General features: G+C 37.5%; 1 protein-coding gene across 1 annotated transcript in view; it reads left to right on the plus strand.

Moving 5' to 3' along the window:
* The first annotated feature begins 14,033 nt into the window (after window positions 1–14,033).
* The window catches only part of PCYT1B (phosphate cytidylyltransferase 1B, choline), a 94,153-nt gene continuing 85,769 nt past the window's right edge, over window positions 14,034–22,417 (plus strand). Inside the window, exon 1 of the mRNA XM_026721313.2 lies at window positions 14,034–14,247. Within this exon, the coding sequence (XP_026577098.1) occupies window positions 14,131–14,247 (117 nt within the window). The 5' untranslated portion in view covers window positions 14,034–14,130. The remainder of the gene's footprint in view (window positions 14,248–22,417) is intronic.

A 22,417-nucleotide genomic window follows, 5' to 3' on the forward strand; every position in this document is an offset into this window, starting at 1 on the left:
TTTGTCTAACAGTCTGTGTAAGGGCTCTGCAATGGATGCCTTATGAGGAAGAAATGAAGCGTAAAAGTTCAGCAGCCCCAGAAAGGCTTGGAGTTCCGTCTTGTTGGTTGGTGTGGGTGCCTCGTGGATAGCCCTGACTTTGGATTCAATTGGGTGAATACCAGAGGCATCAATCCTGTACCCTAAAAAGTCCACTTGCTTAGTGGCGATGGTGCACTTCTCCCTTTTGAGTTTGAGGCCATGCTGCCTGAACCTGTCTAGGACTGCCCTAACCCTTTGTATGAGCTGAGGTTTATTAGCTGCTGAAACTAAAATGTCATCAAAGTAAGGGACTACCCCTGGAAGTCCTTGGAGGATCCTTTCCATGAGAGACTGGAAAATACCTGGGGCTACACTCACGCCAAATTGGAGGCGCTTGCATTTGAATGCTCCCCTATGGGTGACTATGGTTTGCAGCTCAGCTGTCTGATCATCAACAGGGAACTGTTGGTATGCCTGGGACATATCTAATTTGGCAAAGATGGTGCCAGGTTCGAAAGTGTGTAATAGGTGTTGGATCACAGGTACAGGGTATGCGCTGACCTGCAGATAACGATTGAGGGTGGTCTTGTAATCAGCGCAGATTCTCACGCTGCCATCTTTTTTGAGTGGGGTGACTATGGGGGTCTCCCATTTGGCAAAATCAGTTGGCTCTAATACCCCTTGCTTTAGTAACTTATATAATTCTAAATCTAATTTTGGGCGGATGGCAAAGGGTACCCTGAGCGGCTTGAGGCGAAGGGGAATTGCCTGGGGGTCCACAGTGAAGGAGATGGGGGTGCCAGAATAGCAACCCAATTCATTACTAAAGACATCAGAATAGTCTGTGAATAGGGTGTCTACTTCAGAGGTTGAGACAGCATGGATTCCAGTTATACTAAGGCCAAGGGAAGGGAACCAATATAGTCCCAGCAGACTGGGGAGGGCACCATTAACAACCACCAAAGGCAAATGGCCTTTAAAACCTTGGAACTGAACTAAAAACTTGCCTTTCCCGAGGACAGGGATGTTCTTGCCCTGGTAGTCCCGTAGGATCAGGTGGCATTTCTGGAGCTTCTTTTTTGAAATTCTGGGGTGAATCTTCTTCAGGGTCTCCCAGGAGATGATTGAAAGCGCAGATCCCGTGTCCACCTCCATTCTGCAAGGCTTACCTTCTAAGAAAACAAAAATACTTATTTTGTTAGAGGTTTTGGAAGTGTGGTCTGCGTGGTAGCAAGTATAGCAATCTTCCACTTGCCTTTGGAAATTAGCAGTAGGTTGAGGTCTCTGAGGGAAGGTTCTCCCTGCTTGGCAGATTCTAGCTAGGTGGCCTTTCCTCTGACAGTTTAGACAAGTGGCATTCCTGAACCTGCAGGATGCTCTAAGGTGGGAACCCCCACAGCTCAGACAAATGGGAGGTTGCTTGGGGGTGAAGTTGTTCCTTTGCCCTGCTCCTTCTTGTGTGGGCTTTTGCTGCCTAAGGCGATTTATGTCTGTTGTGCCTATGGGGTCTTCTTCTAGGGAGACTTCCTCAGAGTGAATAGTGGAGCTGCCTGGCCTGATAGGAGTTCCTTGAATCTCAGCTGCTGATTGAGCAGAGAGCTCAGCAGCTTGGGCTTCTTCTATAGCTAAGGCCAGGGTTAAGTCTTTTTTGGCTAGCAAGCATCTTTGAAGCCTAAGGTCCCTGACCCCACAGACAATCTGATCCAAGAGCATGTCTTCTAGGTAGTCTCTGAACCCACACTGTAAGGCAGCTGATCTCAGGGCTGCCATGTACTCACTAATTGACTCCCCTTCAGCCTGCCTTCTGGTTCTGAAGGCATGCCTCCTAGCTATCTGGGAGGGTTTAAGTGAGTAGTGATTGGAAAGAATCTCTTGGAGCTCTTCCCAAGGGATGGTTCTTACAGAGCGAGGGGCAACTAGTGCTGTAGCTGTGTCAAAAACCGCAGCCCCACAGTAACTGAGGAAGAAAGATTTTTTCCTATGCTCTGCAGCGTCTGTGAGGTCGATAGCATCCAGGAAGTAGATAAACCGGTTTTTGTATGACTCCCACATTTCTTCGGCTGGCTTGAAGGGTGGGAATGTCGGGTTGGTGTTCATCTTGAGGTGGCAGTGCCTGTCACCTCAGCTGCTGCGGCTTCGAAAATCGTGCTCTAAGAAGAGCATTATGCGGCTGCGCCTGTCAGGCGGCGTCTGTCTCCTCGGCTGAGGAGACTTTAAATTTCGCGCTCTTGGTGAACGTCGGCGGCTGTGGCTTCAGCGCTTGGTGGCTTCGCTCTTTTTTAGTGACCAGCTCTGCGATCGGATGTCTGGTAGCCTCTTATTGTATCCCGCCCTCATCGCCAGTGTTGTGGAGCGGCGGAGATACAAGGCTGAGCCAGAGCGTTCGTTTTAAAGAGGCTTTATTCAGGTGAATAAAGGGTTGCTGCATCTGCCAGGCTAACTCGGCAGATCAGCTGGCGGCAACAGCTGATGCCGTTTGACAGCTCCTTTTATAGCCGGCTGTCAAACGGCATCAGCCAATGGGAACGGTCGGCGCTCCCGCTCGAACTGCGGACCTGGTTGGGAACTCCAGCCAGTTCTATAGACACAACAAATGAATTATACACATTTATGCATGCTGGAGGAAAAGCAGATAGTTTCTACCCCCTCTCTCATAATACTTGAACCTGGATCAGTCTGTCAGTTCAGAATGATAGAAACTACTTTTCATATAGCATGTAATCACATTTGAAATTTGCCATCACAAAATGGTGATGGTCACTAAAGTGAACAGCTTTCAGGAAAAAAAAAGCAGAGAATGGAAGATTATCAATAGCTATTGACACATGGCTGACATTGTGTAGAGGTATCTTGATAGTAAGAGATATTTCATGTTCCCTTTCAGGCAGGAAAATGTCTTGGACTTTTTTTAATTTACAGTTTTGGGGGATCATATTTAGAAGGTTGCTATTGTCATCCTGTCTTGTCTTGAATGTGCAATCTTAGCTGCCACTGTGACTAGATTTGGCAAGTCTCTTATATTTTTACCTCTTGGTGTTTTAATAAATGACTGTTACATGAGAAGAATATTTAGCAAGGTCTGACTTAATTGCTTGACTAGATTAGAGCGTTAAAGATAAGAAACACATTTCATTTATCCAGCGTTTAGTTGTTTACTAAGAATTGCAAATATATCAGGTTTCTGTATGTTTTGAACTTTGCTATTCAGTTGTTTCTGACTCTTTTGACCTGATGAACATTTTAACAGGATTTGCAGTAACTGCTTATTTCATTTCTTGTAAGGTTGTGCTTATATCATTAGTGATATTATCTTGTACTTATATCATTAGTGATATTATCTATTATTTGTCTTTTGTCAGCCTCTTTTTTGATTAACTTTTCCACGAATAGGCTTTTTTTTCAGTAACTCTTACTTCCTGTTATATATCCACAATATTAAATCATTTAGCTTCATTATTAGTGCTTCCATTGAGCAGTCAATTTTTTAGGGGTATTTCAAGATCTTTTCACACTTTTATTCAGTCCCTTAATTCAAAGAGGCTATTGTTTTGTTCAGCCTCTGGTGATCCAGTTTTTATAGCCATTTCTTAGAACCATTCTATCTAGATGTATCACAATATTTTCAACATGTGCCCTTTTACAATGGCTACAGTCACTATCTACACATTTTTTAAGCTTAGGAAGATAAAGCTTATTTTTACTTGACACAGAGACATAATTATTATATGGCTGGGTGGAACTGATAAATTCTGAAAAGACAAATGAAAAGAACAAAAGTCAAATATAAGAAATAGTGTATGGATGTTGTGGAAGGAATAAAATTTGTAGTGAAAGATTTGATATAAACTAGTTTTAGCTATATTTCTTTTTTTCTTATTTCATGCCTCAGTTCCTTTCACTTATTGTTTCTTCCTCATTTCCTTTGTTTGCATAAATTGCCTTTATCAAAAGGGAACAGCTTAATAAGGTGTATTTATGTAACTTTCTAAAGTATGATATAAATAATATAAATAATATTATAATATTCAATTGTGGAGGAAAATGCAATTTTTAACAGCTAAATATTTCAGTTTTGAACATAATGATCTTGATTTTATTGTCACCTAATTCCTTAATCACTCTGGAACAAGCACATATTTTGTGGATAGGGTTTATTTATGTTGCTGTTTAGTGTGTATAGTGTGTGTTTAATATACATTTTTATTCAGAAGTGAACATGAAGTCAGTAAAATTACTCTTACATAAGATTGCAAGATTTGCCTAAGATTGCAATGTTAATCAAAATAAAACAGATTGGATACTCCAAAATAAAACAATTGGATCCTGCAAATTAAATGAATGACTGTCTCCAGATTATAACCTATTGAAATTAACTTTTCCAGTTCCTTCTTCTTTTCTGCCAGTATAGTTTTGCTGGAAAGAAATCATCTGGAAAAAATACATCCAACAATTCGGTTTTTGTTTTTGACACATATTAGAAAAAAATAAAAGAAAATATTTGATTTATAAACATTTGGGTGAGGAATTTATTTTAGCAAAGAAAGAGAAAGAAAGAAAGAAAGAAAGAAAGAAAGAAAGAAAGAAAGAAAGAAAGAAAGAAAGAAAGAAAGAAAGAAAGAAAGAAAGAGGAAGGGGGAGAAAGGAAGGTAAAGAAAGAAAAAGAAAGAAAGGAAAAAGATAGAAAGATTGTTTTGCATATAAATCCCTAACCAAAACTAGAACTTGAACTGACTGATGAGCATGGTAGGTTTATTGGATGGAAGTCAATATGACACTAGGAATGTCTGCCCAAGTACTTGTTTCAATGTTTGTTTCTTGAACGTTAGATATTAGTTCTGTTGAGATCCATATCATATCTAATCTGGACCATGATAAATGTCTATTTGAATAAAAAGTATATTGCTTAGTTTTAGCATTTCTTTCTCTCCATATATCTTTTAAATTTAATTCATCTGTCATTTTAAAAAAGGATTTAGGGAGAGTCTTTCTGTTTTGCTTTGTTATTGTTGCTGTATAGTCCAATTTATTGTCCACAATTCCATTAAAATCTCCCATCATAACTATATTGACATAGTCCAGTCCAATTATTTTCATGTATAATTTTTTGTAAAATTCTTCTTGTTTATCATTCAGAGCATAAATTGCAATCAGGAGTATTTTCATATTATTATCCATTATTTCCACCATTAATACTCTTCCATCTTCATCAGTATAAATCAATTTTGCTGGGATAGCCTCTTTAATGTATAAAACCACTCCTCTTTTCTTACATTGCGTCAAAGAAGTAAATATTTTCCCTAATTTTGGCTGTACCAACAATTGTTCATATTGCTTTTTGATATGTATTTCTTGTAAGCAAATTATATCAAATTTTAATTTCTCTAATTTGTGAAATTTTTTCCTTCTTTAAACAGCTGAATTAAGTGCATTTATATTCATTGTAATCAGTTTTTTCTCTTCCATGGTTATATCTTGTAGTTAGGTCTGGCAGCTCTCGTAGATCTTGGTTCACGTTGTTCTTTGATCTCCACCTGTCCACCTACTGCGCCTTTCTCTTTTTCAGTCCCCATTTGGTCCTCTTGGAATTCAATTAGTGAGACCTCTTTTTCTGCCTCTTCCTCTCTCCTTCCAAAAAATTCTGCGAAGAAAAGTTCTGCTTTCTCAATTGAATCAATTCTATGTCTCTGTTCTTGCCATGTAAACATTAGTCCTTCTGGAATCAACCATCTGTAATTCACCTCCATTTTCAGTAACATTTTAGTCAGGAATCGATATTCTCTTCTCATCTCTCTCACTCTTCTAGGTATTTGTTTTAAAACCACAATCTCCTTGCCTTTATATTTCAACATCTTCTCTCTTGCAACTTGTAATATTTGTGTTTTAATGGATTTTTTTGGTAAATCTGATGTGAACTTCTCTGGGTAGGTTGTTTCTCATTGCATATCTTGTAAAGACTCGGTATACCTCATCTACTCCATCCATCATCTTTTCCTCTGTTATTTCCAAGGCTTCAGCCAGAATTTCTATCATTATCGCAGTTAGGTTTTGACCTTTTTCTTCCTCTATAGTTTGAAATCTAAGATAGAATGCTGACCTGTCCATCTCCCACTTCAGCATCCCACTTTTATCTTGTTCAACCACTGTTAGTCTGCTGTCAATATTTCCAATCTTCTCCTCTCTTTGTTTATCTTCTTCTACAATTTTTTGGAATCTCTCATCATATTTCACCATCATTTGTTGAATATTTTCAATTTTTTCATCAGTCTTGCCTGTTCTTTGTTCAATATTCTCTGTTCTTTGTTCAATATTCTCTATTCTCTTTTCAATGGTATCTGATTTTGTTTTAATGTCTTTAATGGACAAATTAATGTCTTGGATTCCTTACATAATCATCTGTAGAGTCACTTTTTCTTGTTCTTTATCTTGCTTTAACATTGTCTGAATTAAGCATTGACCTCCAGATGGTGGGGCAGTGGAAGTGGAAGTTGAGGCACCAGAAGGTATGAACGTCAAAATGTTCAAATTCAAGTAGCCAATTATAATCCAAAATGGGGGGTAGAGGTGGTAAAAGATAAAAAGCCCAACAAAAGGAAAGAAAAATTCTTCAGGTTCTTCAAGAGCTTAATCCAATTATAAAATGGTCAGTTGTAATCCAAGGTAAAAAATGAAAATAAGAAAAAGAAAAAAGCCCAATAGTAATAAAAAAAAATGAGAGAGAAAATTTCTTCAGGTTCTTCACACCTTAATCCAATTGAGAGGTCTCAAAAGTGAAAAATAAAAAAACAAAGAAAAACCATAAAGATGAACCAAAAATATAAATGACAAAAAAGAAAATCCCAATAGAAAACGAAAAAGGAGAGATTCTGAGGCTTTCCCTTTAAAACAGAAGGCAAAAATAAAAATATTCCAAAAATAAAGATTTTTTTTCTTTTAAGGAGGAAAAAAAAAGGAAAAGAGTACAGTAAAACTGGTAAGGAGGGGGGGCACAGCTAAAAATAAAATAAAAAAAAAGAACACACTGCACTTTGTTTAATTATCCAAGGCTCTTATTAAAAGTCTCTTCTCCACAAGCTTCAAAGCCAAACTTCAATTGTTGATAGAAGTTCAGAAGAACACCTGTAATAACACTCTCATGTTCTTCCCTCTATCTTATCAAGTTGCAATGTCCTTGAAAGAGGAATCTTTCACAGTTCTCTCAACTTCAAGTAAAATATTTTCAAGCCTCTAGTTGGCAGTGTTACAAAGTTTCTTTGTTCTCACTACCCCCCCTCCTTTCCCAGATAGAACATAATAGAAGTTTAAAAAAGGAAAGAATATACATATACATATATATATATATATATATTACTAAAGGTAGCCTTTAATCTAAAAAATTAAAAAATCAAAAAAGAGAAGGAAGAATAAATATATATATGAAAAAAACCAGTCCAGTTAACAAAGGTAAATTGCGATAGAAGTCCAGTAGAAAAAATAAGTAAAAAAGTAAAAAGCCAACCCTCACTTTGACATTTCCATTTAAAAACCGCCGCTTACTCAGTTCTGTCAAATTTTTTACAGATTTCCCTTTTTCTTAGGGTGTCCTTTAAGTCTCAAAATAATAGTAAAAAAAAAAGTTCTCATCCAAGCCGACACACTTTCTCTTTCAGTCTCTTCTGTTCCGGAGCTGTCCCAACTTCAGCAGCTTAAAGGCTGCCTCTCAGCTGCTGGCAAAAGGGCTTCTCCTGGATCAACCAGGGACTTTGCGATGTCCCTGGGATCCACAGGATGTGCCCTTCACTATCACCGTCTCTACGGGACGGTTTAGGTCTGTTTGGACCGACCAGGGGCTGAGATATCGGCTGCAGTCTTGGAGCTTGATTGCAAACCATACCGTAGCGACGCCAGCTGTATGACCCAAATGAGGACAAGTATTATTTTATAAATAATTTTATTATGGAGAGTTTAATAGGCTTTCATTATGAAAATTAGTGTTGGATAGGCATTGGAATGGAGTGCTCTCTCTCTCTCTCTCCATTGGACAGAACTTCGGAGAAAAATATTAACACTACATAAAGCAAATTACTAGTTTTTTTTTAATTTGATGGACAATTTAGGGGTTGATATATGGAGACAGAACAATGGCAATTCAAGAAAGTATACATATTTTTCTGAAAGACATATCCTTTTTAAGAATAGATGATGTGATTTCAAAAAAAATGGCTACCAAGGTTCATAAAGTAAGAGATAGACATAAAAAATAAAGCCTTTTTCAAATCATAATCCTGTGGGTTTGATGCATAAAAAGAAATCTAGTTCTGTTGGATGGACACTTAAATGATATGTTGGAATGATCAAGAATAAAAAGCTATTTTGGATGCAATAAAGAGAAAAAAAAGAATTAAACAAATTTCCAGAGAGATGTATTTCTCAACAAATTAAACTTTAACAATGACAGTTACCTATATTAATAGTAAGACAAATGAAAATAAAAATGATTATATAAAGAAACAAATGAGTTTTCAAATAAGTGAGGGAAATAACAAATCAGTTATGAAAAGAAAAAGAAAAAATGTATTGAAATTACAAGAGGGAGATAGTGTATTAATGGACAATGTGGACATACAAAAAGCATTTTATCAACTTTATTTCCTTTGGATAAGAGAATTGACAAGTCTCGAAAGAAAATAGATGAATAGCTAAATAAACAAAATTTACCGGGAATTATAGAGGAAATTTCTAAAGGTATAAAGGTGTTTGAACTAGGAAAGTTCTGGGATCAGACTGATTATCAGGTTTTTATTATAAATGTTTTGAGAATGAATTTTTACAACACTTATAAACCATTCTGAATTCTATTTTAGAGGGAGGACAGTTGCAAGAGAATTGGAAAGAGGCCAATATAGCATTAATATACAAAAAGATACAAGATTTAACTTTAACAAGAAACTATAGGGCAGCTTCATTATTGAATAATACAAATTCAAAATGATTCTAGTTGATAGATTGAAAATAATTTTGCAATAATTTATTCATGAGGAACAATGTGGGTTTTTATCTAAAAGACAGTTAAAAGACAATGTTAACAAATGTATTGGACACTGGAATATTTGGAGCACATAATGAAAAATATGCCACATTGGTCTTTTAGATTCAGAAAAGGCCTTTGGCAGTTTGAACTCAGCTTTCTTGTTCAAGATTTTGTAAGATATAAACTTTGGGTAGAACTTTATAAAATGGATAAGATTGATTTACACTTCACAGAAAATATAAATAATTGTTAATGGAGATCTAATGAAATCCTGTGAGATACAAAAAGGACTAAGGCAGTCTCCTTTTTCCTTTCTTTTTTATTTTGGTTCTTGAAATATTGAATAGAGATATAAAACAAGAGTTTGTGGGAATAAAGATTAAAAGAGAAACATAAGTTGGCATTTTGCAGATGATTTGGTGTTGGTTCTGGAAGCTCTTTAAAGGAATTGAAATATTAATAGACAAATGTAAATAAGTTTGTGCATTATCAGTTTTAAAATTAATAAATAGAAGATCATGCGAACAAAAATGTGAAAATAGAAGATCAAATTATTGAAGAATAAAATGGGTTTTAAGGTTGAAAAGAAGGTATAATATCTGAGTAACACTATGACAAATATGAATTGTGTAGAGACTTGCCTCTCCTCTCTCCTCAAGAAAGCAGAACTCTTGAAACAAATAACATTTCAAAAGGAAATTTTTATTGGGAGATAGTGATAGCAAGAAGAGTAAGGCAGGATCTGAAATTCCACACTCAGAGCCATTAAATGTTGCAGAAACCCCTCCTCTAGGTCCAGTCTGAGGCAAGCCAATCCACAGGTGCGAAGTTGTTGTGAGAACTTGAGCTGACAAGGTGATAAGTTGTTCTCAGGTGCCATTTTGCTCATTCCTTTGGAGCTGAGACAAAACAGATGGCCCTAGGCTTATCCCTCCCCTCCCTTTCCCAAGAAGGTATATCAAAGTGACAGAAATAGAAAAAGGTTGTAAAGGAGCATCCTGTCCCCCCACCCCCACCCCCGCCAGAATGGCAGTGTCCTGATAGGGATCTATGGGGACCTGACAGAATCGTGTGTTATAATTATGTTAAAACATGAAATGAATTTTAAAAAGACATGTTAAGATGTGAGAAATGACAAGTGTCATTGCTAGAGAGAAATTCTGTGATAAAAATGAATGTCTTGCCTAGAATGATATTTTTGTTTTAGACAATAGTGTTAACAACTGATGGACTATTTAAACAGTGTCAGAGGGACATATCTATCTGTGTCAGGGGGAAAATGTGAATTAAATACAAGGTGTTACAAGATATAAAGAAAAGAAGAGGATTGAGATTACCTGGTTTGAAATTGTATTTTGCAGCTTGCTATTTGGTTTTGATGGAAGAGTGGGTGTTGCCGAGACATAGAAAGTTTCTGGTTTTAGTACAACATAACCTGAAATTTGAGTATTTGTGATACAATAAAGTTAAGGCATGCTGTATTGCGTATATAGAAGAGATGCAAACTCAGATTGTGCCAGAAATTAGCTTTGTGACTAAGGGCTATAGCTGTCAATGGTCTCTTATTTACAATTATTAGAAGGATTTAAAGTAGACAAATGAATTTATGATTTTGAACATTGTAAGACTGGTCTTGAAATAGAATTGTAATTGAACATGTAATTGCTAAAACATATAAACTTTTATTTTAATTTGAAACAGAAGAAGAACATGTGAAAAAATGTTTGCTAAAATGTCTAAAATTTGTTATACGGTTGGATCAAAGGGAAAATATGTCTCTGGAAGGATTGAAATACAAACTATATTATAATATTAAAGAGATGTTTAAATAAAATTATTGATTGTATATGTCACCAGATAAATTGTCTAGAATGTATTAAAGTACCTCAAATTTATGTTAGAAATATGAACAGCAACTTTTGTTTGATTTACCTGTTAAATAGCTAGAAAATTCTGGATTCAAATATATATAGGTGAAACTCAAAAAATTAGAATATCATGCAAAAGTTCATTTATTTCAGTAATGCAACTTAAAAGGTGAAACTAATATATGAGATGGACTCATTACATGCAAAGCAAGATAGTTCAAACTGTGGTGTGGCATAATTGAGATGATTATGGCTTACAGCTCATGAAAACCCCAAATCCACAATCTCAGAAAATTAGAATATTGTGAAAAGGTTCAATATTCTAGGCTCAAAGTGTCCCACTCTAATCAGCTAATTAAGCCATAACACCTGCAAAGGGTTCCTGAGCCTTTAAATGGTCTCTCAGTCTGGTTCAGTAGGAATCACAATCATGGGAAAGACCACTGACCTGACAGTTGTGCAGAAAACCATCATTGACACCCTCCATAAGGAGGGAAAGCCTCAAAAGGTAATTGCAAACGAAGTTGGATGTTCCCAAAGTGCTGTATTAAAGCACATTAATAGAAAGTTATGTGGAGGGAAAAAGTGTGGAAGAAAAAGGTGCACAAGCAGCAGGGATGACCGCAGCCTGGAGAGGATTGTCAGGAAAAGGCCATTCAAAAGTGTTGGGGACTTTCACAAGGAGTGGATTGAGGCATCAAGAGCCACCACACACAGACAGATCCTGGACATGGGCTTCAAATGTCATATTCCTCTTGTCAAGCCACTCCTGAACAACAAACAACGTCAGAAGCATCTTACCTGGGCTAAAGAAAAACGGAGCTGGTCTGTTGCTCAGTGGTCCAAAGTCCTCTTTTCTGATGAGAGCAACTTTTGCATCTCCTTTGGAAACCAAGGACCCAGAGTCTGGAGGAAGAATGGAGAGGCACACACTACAAGATGCTTGAAGTCCAATGTGAAGTTTCCACAGTCTGTGTTGATTTGGGGAGCCATGTCACCTGCTGGTGTTGGTCCACTGTGCTTCATTAAGTCCAGGGTCAATGCAGCCATCTACCAGGAGATTTTGGAGCACTTCATGCTTCCTTCTGCAGATGAGCTTTATGGGGATGCTGACTTCATTTTCCAGCAGGACCTGGCACCTGCCCACACTGCCAAAAGCACCAAAACCTGGTTCAATGACCGTGGGATTACTGTGCTTGATTGGCCAGCAAACTCGCCTGACCTGACCCCCATACAGAATCTATGGGGCATTGCCAAGAGAAAGATGAGAGACATGACACCGAACAATGCAGAAGAGCTGAAGGCCTCTATTGAAGCATCCTGGTCTTCCATAATACCTCAGCAGTGCCACAGGCTGATAGCTTCCATGCCCCGCCGCATTGAGGCAGTAATTGCTGCAAAAGGGGCCCAAACCAAGTACTGAGTACATATGCCTGCTTATACTTTTCAGAAGTCCGATATTGTTCTATGTACAATCGTTGTTTTATTGATTGCATGTAATGTTCTAATTTTCTAAGATTGTGGATTTGGGTTTTTCATGAGCTATAAACCATAATCATCACAATTATGACAAATCACAGCTTGAACTATCTTGCTTTGTATGTAATGAGTCTATCTCATATACTAGGTTCACCTTTTAAGTTGCATTACTGAAATAAATGAACTTTTGCACGATATTCTAATTTTTTGAGTTTCACCTGTATGCTGTTTCAGAGGATTTTAAAGATTAATAAACAATTAAGATTAAATGTTTTTCTTTTGGGATTGATGAACAAACAATTGGAACAAGTCATGAAACTTTGTGATATGATAACTGCAGCAAGTTGCACAAAAATAGAAAGATTTTGCATTACCCACAATTAGTGAAGATGATGGAACTGGCTGAGATAGCTAACCTTTGATCAGAGAAAAGACAATATGTTTATTGCTAATTGGAAACATAATATAGACTTTTTGTATGAAACAGAAAAAATGAACTTATGATATATGGTTTTGGTTATTAGACAAGATAGATCAGTATTTCTCAACCTTGACAGCTTTAAAATGTGTTAGATGACAATTCCCAGAATTCTCCAGCCAGCATGCTGGATGGGAAATTCAGAGTGTTGAAGCCCGCATATCTTAAAGTTGTCAAGGTTGACAAACACTGAGATAAATTATAAAAACAAGAGCTCTGTATGACTCATAAAGTAGGATATACATTTATATTGGTATTTATAACTTTATATTGGTATTTATAGCTTTAAAGAAGATAGGAAACTACTTCTTTGTATGTTTTTCTTTCTATTTTTCTATTTTTACTTTTTCCACCTTTGTTCCACTTTTAGTTTTCGCTTTAATTTTTTCTTTCTTTTTATTTTCTTTTTTAAACTTCATATTAATTTGAATTAGTTTTATATTCCCTTTCAAAAAAATATTCACTTAAAATTATACCAATTATGTTTATCTCTACTTAAGTCAGCATTATTTGATCATTGACCTACATAGGCAGTTATTACTAAGAGGAGCTGTCCCTTCAGCACCAGAATACAGTTGTGTAAGAACTGGAATGCAAGGTTGAAATAATAGTGTGGAAAGTATATATTATTTTGACAAGTTTGAGATGAATTTATGAGTTCTCAACTCACTCAGCATTGTTAAATCGAGGGCTAAATTAGCTCAATATTTTTCTCTATATTTCTTCTCAGTTTATGACTTCACACTCTTTTCCTAAATTATACATTTATTTTTAAATACAGAAATAGAATTTAAAACTTAGAGTAATTCAGTCATCAAAAATCCCAGTATGTGTCTCTTTATTTAAAAGAATAGGAAGAAAAATGCAAAATTAAATAAGTGTATAATAAATGTGAAGAATATTATCAAATGTGTAAAGTCACTTAAGTAGGAAAGCACTAAATAAAGGGAAGGCATTCATATCAACCTGCCTCCCTGCATATATCAGCTGCCGGTACTTCAGTCAAAGTGGTACTATGATGACAGTAACCAACCAGAATGTGTCATGCAAATTAGAATACTGTATCATGTACCAACTGCTGCTAGCTGGTTGTTATAGAGATAAACTGAGGCCTTGCCTCTTGGCTTCTTCTTGAAAGAAAAACCTTTAATTTCTCAAAGGAATGAAAAGAAGAGAAGGGGAGAAGGTGAGGGAGAGAAAGAATTACATGAGAAAACATTATCTGGCTGAGAAGAGAATAGCAGAAAGTACATCATCACAAGAAGCATTCACTGGCCATGCCAGTGCTTGCAACTAATGCTGAGTCAGAAACAGGTATCCCAAAATCCTTTTCTAATGAGCTTCTTTCAGAAATCATGGAGGAGATAGAGCACACATGTCCTCAGCCTCAACTGGTAAGTAAAAGACAAAGGATATTTCTTTTTTCTTTTATGCCATTCTTGAGCTCATTGCATTATGAGATTATAGACTAATCCTGCTTTGTAGTCTGAATAGAAATATAAAAAGGAGCTGATATGTGTTAACTCTATGTTTGCTTTCTTTATTACAAGAATGTGGATTACAAAGCAATTATTGTGCTTGCTGCATTCAGAGAGAGAATCTGGGATTGTACTGTGTTTCTGCAACCAGGCTTTTTTCAACAAAAAGTCCATCTAGCTCTACAGTAGGCTTTTCCTCTAGCCTTTGTTAGATTTGCCACAAAACTTAATCCTTGTCTATTAATTTGCATTTTTACTTATTAAAACAAATTTGCTTAGACACAGATTTTCACATTAATTTTTAAAAAGCCTACTCAGAGAACATCGGGAAAGAATATCACTGTTCACTCTCTTTTTTCCAGAGATGCAGCTAAACTGTATATATAAATCATCTGAAACTATATATGTCACTTTCAGGTAGTTCAGCACATTTGAGCTGGGAGAGTTATCTTAGGAGAAAATCTGCATTTCCTCAGTAATTTACGTATTGAAGCAGTACATATAAAAAAGCCAGTTGTGTATAGAATATAGCATCCTTTCCTCACTGCCTGACATGTCTTAAAAGTAGATTTCATTCATTTTTATTGGCATAATTTTGCATATACATTTTCTATTAAAGGAAACAGCATTTTCTAAAAAGTAGAAAGGATAAGAGTTTGTTCGGTTCTTTGTTCTATTAGCTTTGTGTGAGCTTCCATAAAAATGTATTAAGAATTTGCATGAAAGGAAGTGATCGTTTTAGGAGATAATGAGATTTGGAAGATGAACATACTGGTAGTTTTTCCTGATTTATATGTCTGGGATGAGTAGATCATCTCTAAAAGTAAGGAAACAGTGCTAAGCTTACTTCTTTGAAAGTAAATGTAATTAAGATTAATGGCCCAGTAACTGTGCTCTCTATAATAACAGAAATTACAAAAAACAAATATAAGGGGGGTACTAATGCCACTTTATAAAGCCTTAGTAAGACCACATCTAGAATATTGCATCCAGTTTTGGTCACCACACTGTAAAAAAGACGTTGAGATTCTAAAAAGGGTGCAGAGAAGAGCAACCAAGATGGTTAGGGGATTGGAAGCTAAAACTTACAATGAACGGTTGCAGAAACTAGGCATGACTAATCAAGTGAAGAGAAGGACCAGGGAGACATGGTAGCAGTGTTCCAATACTTGTGGGACTGCCACAGAGAGGAGGGAGTCAAGCTATTTTTCAAAGCACCTGAAGGCCAGGCAAGGAATAATGGATGGAAACTGAACAAGGAGAGTTTCAACCTGGAAATAAGGAGAAATTTTCTCACAGTGAGAGCAATCAAACAATGGAACCATTTGCCTTCAGAAGTTGTGGGAGCTTCATCACTGGAAGCTTTCAAGAAGAGACTGGACTGCCATCTGTCAGAAAAGGTGTAGGTCTCCTGCTTGGGCAGAGTGTTTGACTGGATGACCTACAAGGTCCTTTCCAACTCTGTTAATCTGAAAGATATCATTTTCTCCATTGTGGAAAAACTTTTCCTATTCTAGATAGCAGCTAACTGAGAAAGCAAAACTCAGAACAGCTTTCTATAAATAGGAAATAGTTAATGTTTTCTCACTCAAAAATAAACAATGAACTTAGCAAGTAACTTGCTTTAGGGCATTTTTAAATATTAAAATCAATTTTAATACATTTTAAAAACCATTAGGGGCTCATAGCATATTATAGATAATACATGAAAACTTATTATTACCATCTAAGTATCTTGTTATTTTGTTAATAACATGGGGAAAGCTATTTGAACTGTTTCCTATGTTAATTATTATAAATATATTCCTATTGAAATTTGTGGCAAAGGTAAGGGTTTTAAAACAATTCCTCTACTTAAAAAATAACATGGAAGCATTATATTGTTATGAATTCTATAATTTCATGAACAGTGTAAGAAATTCAAACTTCTAAACTTATTAAAGAATTCTAAACTTAGTAAATCAAAGATATAAACATTGTTTTAGACAGTTTATAAAACTCTTATGCTTCCAAAATGCATTTCTAGGAAAGTAGTTATATTAGTCTGTTACAGGAAAAACAGCAATTTTAAGATTAGCAAATCTATTATTAATAGATGTTGTGAGACTTAGTACATTCTATGAATTTAGTGAACAATGTAGTCCATGAAAACATAACCTATAAAACATTTATGTAATAACTTTATGGCAGGATTATATGCATTACTGCATATCATCAATCTACAGAAATATAGAAAGTAAAAGGCAATCCTAGTTGATTCAGCTCCTACATTTTTTTTTCAGGAACACCATGGAAGTGGTTTGCTATTGCTTTCTGCATTATTTTTTCAACTTCACAATCTAACGGCAACTCTTGAATTCACTGATAGTACTTGTTTAAAGTATAAGTCAAGCTTATCTTTCTGAGCTTCCAACCAAGATCATAAAATTACTGTCACCTATTGAGATATGTAAGATAAGACTATTTCTATTGCAGGGACAGATATGGAAAAATATAATGGCAAGCATTTTGAGATGGAGAAAACTGTTCTAGCTAAAAAGAATAGCAAGAGTAAAAATGAATATTTAGCAAAGCATAACATCCTATTACAAATGATTCCATTAAGAATTACAAGCAAAGTATTAAATGGATGGCAGAAGCAAATAACTAACTTTAGTCAAAAGACACAATTAAGTCTAAAACCTGGAATGTCGGGGCAGATTGGCAGTATCAATGTCAAATTGTATAATCAAGTTCTGTAACAAGGATTATTAGCTAGATAAAATCATTTTATATCTACATTGCTTCTATCAAAGGAACAATATTTTGCAGTTTTTGCATACTGAATCCCTCTACCAAGGATATTGTATATTTTTATAAGAGATTGTTATAAGCAACATATTAAAAGCATGCAGAAGAGGAATTAGCCCAGACTTATCATTTCTTTCTTCAATATTAAATAATTATTTTCATAAAGGTGAATGTACAAAAAGTGACCAGTATCGTTTATCCTCTATTTATAACCCCAATAGGAACAGGAATTGCCATTGCTAAGCAAGGTATTAAGTTAGTCACACCCAATTTTACAACCTTTTTGCCACCGTTGTTAAGTGAATTGTGGTTATTAAGTGAATCTGGCTTCTCTCGTTGACTTTGCTTGTTGGAAGCTGACGGGGAAGGTCACAAATGGTGATCATATGACCTCAGGACACTGCAACTATTGTAAATACATGTTGATTGCCAAGTACCAAATTTTGATCAGGACTGGTTGCAAATCATTTTTTTCAGTGCCATTGTAACTTCAAACAATCACTAAAGTAATGTTTGTAAGTTGAAGAGTACTTTTAGAGAGATGATAATTTGTACAAACTGTAAGACTTAATTTTTGACAAAATAAATTTTTATTTTATTTATTTATTTTATTTGTTTTTATTTGTCATTACACTCGCAAGCGGGTGCAACGAAATGAGGTGCTCTTCCACAAGTAAAACTGGACAACACTATTGAAAGAAAAATAAAATTAAACACAACAGACCATACAATAATCTCTATACAATTTAAAAATGTAAATACCCCATTACTCTCAGCCATTAAATTCCACAAAATCTTATGACCCTGCATTCAAACTCAAAACTGCACTTGGATAAAAACTGTTCTTAAATCTAGTCGTCCTTGTTCTTAATACCCTGAATCTCCTTCTCGATGGTAATAGTTCAAAGAGCTGATGTCCCGGATGAGAGGAGTCATTCAATATATTAAATATCTTCCTCTTACATCTATTCCTATACCGTTCTTCCAAGAGGGGAGTGAGCAGCCAATGATGTTTTGGGCCATCTTAATCACCCTCTGAATTGCCTTTTTCTCTGCCACTGTGCAGCTCGAGAACCATACATAAAGTTGAAATATTTTGAAATTCTTTCTTCAAAATGGTCAGAAATGCCTTTACAATAGTATCTCCAGATAAGAGGCATCATTCAAAAGAATTTCAAAAAGCAAGGTAGACCTGATGAAATTTTAAAAACTTCCAATACAAAACAATAGCTGAGACTTATTTATAACTTGCTTGTAAACTATGACTTAGAAACTGAATGATATGCAATTGTTTAAATTATTTAGATTTAAATAGAACAATTGATATGCAAAAATGTGAACATCAATGAAAGACCATTATTACATTTGCCATAAAAATCATAATAGAACAAGGTTTTTTATATTTGATATATTGTTCCTGTATTGATTGTGGATAACTCACTTTCTAAAAATTATTTGAAATGTAATAGGGGATCAGATCATTTCTTTACTGTATATTTATGGCAATGTTGTTAAACTCAACAATTCTGGAACATGATTTATTTATAATGAAACGTATTTTAAAGGTTAGATTCTTTCTTCACTGAATCATATATTCTTTTAAAGATCTTTATGCAGAATTCTGCTATCTTAATTATAATGCAGAGGCTGTTTTATTTATTTAAAGTTCCTATGGCTCACTCATCCTAAGAAACACAATTCAGTTTACAATTGAGCAGTATAAAAGCAAACTGTTGTGGCCCACAAGCGGCCAGCAGAGCTGGTGGCAGACTCGGATAGTTGGGGAGGAACATGGGCCAGTCCTGGAGTCTGGGGAAGGCTCTAACGAGTGCTCTGCATCAGAGGGAGAGATGGAGCCAGGGCTGTCTGACAGTTATCAGTTGCCTTCAGAGTTGGAGATCAGTGAGGCAGAAGAACAGCCAGAGCCTGTTCCCAGTGTGCACATGCACAGAACTGTCAGAAGAAGGGAACAGTTAAGGAACAAGGGTTGACTTGGGAGTAAAGGCTCAGATGGACAGTGAATGGTCCCTCCCATAGGGAATAAAGGGGAGCAAAAGGGGAGTGGTGTTTGCAGAAGACAATCAGTTCAATTCATTAGGGTGAAGATCTGTGAAGACTTCTTGCCAAGTAATTGCTGCTACAACGTGGCATTTGGAAGTTATCGGCCTGGCAACTCTCCAAGCCTGATAAAGGTTTGTAGTTGTGAAACTCATGAAAGACTGTTTGCTGGGACTTTGCCGGAGAGGAATTCCCTTTAACCTAAATAAAAGGGGTTTTATCGGGATGAGGAGTCTGCTTCATGATCTTGGGAAGCCTAGGTCAGAACACAAACATATGAAAACAATGAAAATAAAAACCTGATGCCACAGCCAATCTCTTGATGCAACCATCACCATTATAGACAAACTCCAACCTCATCCTATCCCAGCATTCAGGAGTATAAATGTTTATAAATAATCATAATATTTAAAACAAAGCATAAAATTCACTATCAGTTTCCATGGGCTAACAATCTCATTTCCAAATGAACTTTAAAATTGGAGAATCCATGGATGGGTTGACACATGCCTTTCTGCCTGGAGACTGAGTCCAACTGCTTTTGCACACCCTTCATCAAGCGTCACTCTCCCCAGTCTTGCCCTAGAAGGTTGTGGCAAAAGATTGGCTCATAGTTCTCTGGATAGAAAGAGTTTGTAGTTAAAGCTGACTTCTTGTAGTTCAGGTTAGCTTAGTAGCATTTTAAAGTGCTACGGAGGCAAAAAAATTTCTTTTTCCTTTTTGTTCTCTGCTTTCTGGCCTTCGTTGTTATTTGCCTACAGTCACCGCTTGCTGCCAGCCTCGCATAATGCCAAAGGGAATAGTTTTCCCATGAGAGGGCAGCAGCTGCGTGCCTGGGGCGCCCTGAGCCCAGCCGTCTTTTTTTCCTTTTAAGTCAAGCCGCTTCTCAACTGTTTTTATGGACTTTTACTTTTGCGGTAACAGCGCGGCTTAGCGGTTCCTGGCAAGCCACTTGTTTAGCTTGCTGGCTTGATTGACAAGCCTCCTTGGGGTCTCTAGTCTGTTTTGCCTTTTGTGATTCCGTTGTTTTTTGACTGAGCCCTGAGAGAAGCGTGGCTATAAGGGTTTGTGTGCTGGCTTGCCACCACTTTGTCTACTGCATCTTAGCCCTAGTTTTTGAAGGGAGGCAACACTGCCATTTTTTTCTGCAGCCCTTTTAACTGGCTGCAGGCAGAACAGCTACTCCTTTCTGGGCTAAGGGAGCTGTCAAGATGGCTGATCAGTTTCTGATGACTTAACAGCATGGCTGGGCAGAAAGATTCTTCAGCTGCTCCCAGAAAGACCAGATCCAAGAAAGGCAGATTAGCCAGTCAAGATGCAGCTGACAAGATTAGAGCCAAGGCAATCTACTCTAGGAAGCCAACAAGAGCTGAGGAAAAAACATGCAGACAGGAGAATGAAGGCTCTGGAAAAACAAATCTCCAGAATTCAAAAGACTCAATAGGAAATTCCTGCTTCTGTCTTAACTGAAACTGTGGCTCCCCACCCACCCACCCCCAGCCAGCCTCCCAACCCACTGTTGCAGTTCCTTTGAACTGGTCCCCAGAGGGCAACAGAGATTTTTTTTCTGGTTTTCCAACTGAAAGTTTGCAACCTACAGAGCAGTTCCTTTTAACTGCCTAGCAACAGGGGTTGAGCCTCAGGTTAGGGGGAGGATTTTTACCCCTGAGATGACCTTTACACCCACCGTTTCTGGGCTCCGCCCTGTAGAGAGGCAGGAGCAAGGTGTAGCCAATACTTTTCACCTTGGAAGCCGTGCTGCTTCTGTTACATCTGAGCTCCCTGCTCAGATGTCACATCACTACATGTATCCCAGGGAAGCTGAGCAGATTCATAGGGCCATCTCTCCCACCCATACCCTCAGAAGTAGACCTTCTGTTATAGAGGAACTTGACCAAGTGGAACAGGGCTTCTCTGATGATGACTTGGACTTAGTAGCAGATCTCCCCCTTTACTGGGCTGTTTCGCCCAGCATTGTTTAAGTCCCTCCTCCATAAAGCCAGAGCCACGGCCCAAATTGGGACTAGTCTGCCCACAATGTCAGGTCTTTCAGTGCCTCTGGTATCTGATAAGGCTGTATTTTCTGAACCTGTGGTTATGCAGGAGGACATCCCCTGCCCCAGGCTTTTTACTGAGGTGGTTCATAAGCAGTGGTGCCAACTGGGCACCTTCCCCAAGATGGGAGGAAATGACAGGAGGCATTTTAATATGGCTCCCTCTTTGTCTAATTCCTTAGAGTTGCTTTCGGTGGATGATCCATTAGTCTTCCTAGATTCTCCTTCAGCTGTCTCTGGGAACATTGCTGAGGACAGGAAGGCAGAATTAAATTTCCACCCACTCACCTTGCCAACACCTGGGCAATTAAGGCAGCCACTGCCACCTCTTTTTTTGTTAGGACTTCCTTGCTTTGGCTTAAGGAGTTGCAGGTGAGGATTCCCCCAGAGAAAACATGCATATACCAGGATATTAACAAGCTGGTGGCAGCAGCCGAGTTTTCAGTGGATTCCTCCCTTCATGCTGCTCATTTCTCCTCTAGGGCCCTCGCCTCTAACATTGCTTCTTGCCGCCTTTTATGGCTCTGCCAATGGCAGGCGGGCACAAAGACAAAATGGAGATTAGCTTCTGTGCCTTACAAGGGGTCCCAACTCTTTGGAGAGGCCTTGAACCCATTTATTACTGAAAACAAAAACAAGTGTAAGGTCTTGTCCGCTATCATGAGAAGGGCGGATAAGAGAGCTTCTCCCTATGGTCGTCGGTTTCCTTCTTGTCCACAAGACATGGGCACCGACCACTCCCAATTTCATTGTAACTTCCCTCTCAGATCCGACTGTCAGGATAGGTCTTCCTTCAGGGAGAGATTCAGGCAACAACAACCACCTCAGGCCAAGCGGCCCTTTAATGGGGGTGGGGGGGCGCCCCTTTCATCACTTCAAGTGACTGCCAGAGCTCTCCCCCTATTGGCGGGCATCTAACCTTGCTTGGCCACCAGTGGGAGAAGATTACTTCAGACTTGTGGGTTCTGAACACTAAGTTTTGGCCTAACTCTGGAATTTTTCTCCATTCCTCTGAAGCACTTTGTCTGTTGCCCCACCTCCAGGAACACTACCAAGAGAGATCTCATAGACAAGGTGATCCAACACCTCCTGGAAATTCAGGCCATCGAGTCAGTCCCGGAAGATCAATGCGGGCATGGATTCTACTCGATTGTCTTCCTCATTCCAAAGGTCTCGGGGACCTC

Source organism: Pseudonaja textilis, chromosome 8, assembly GCF_049901715.1.
Source record: "Pseudonaja textilis isolate UNSWEBS1 chromosome 8, rPseTex1.2, whole genome shotgun sequence".
Lineage (NCBI taxonomy): Eukaryota > Metazoa > Chordata > Lepidosauria > Squamata > Elapidae > Pseudonaja > Pseudonaja textilis.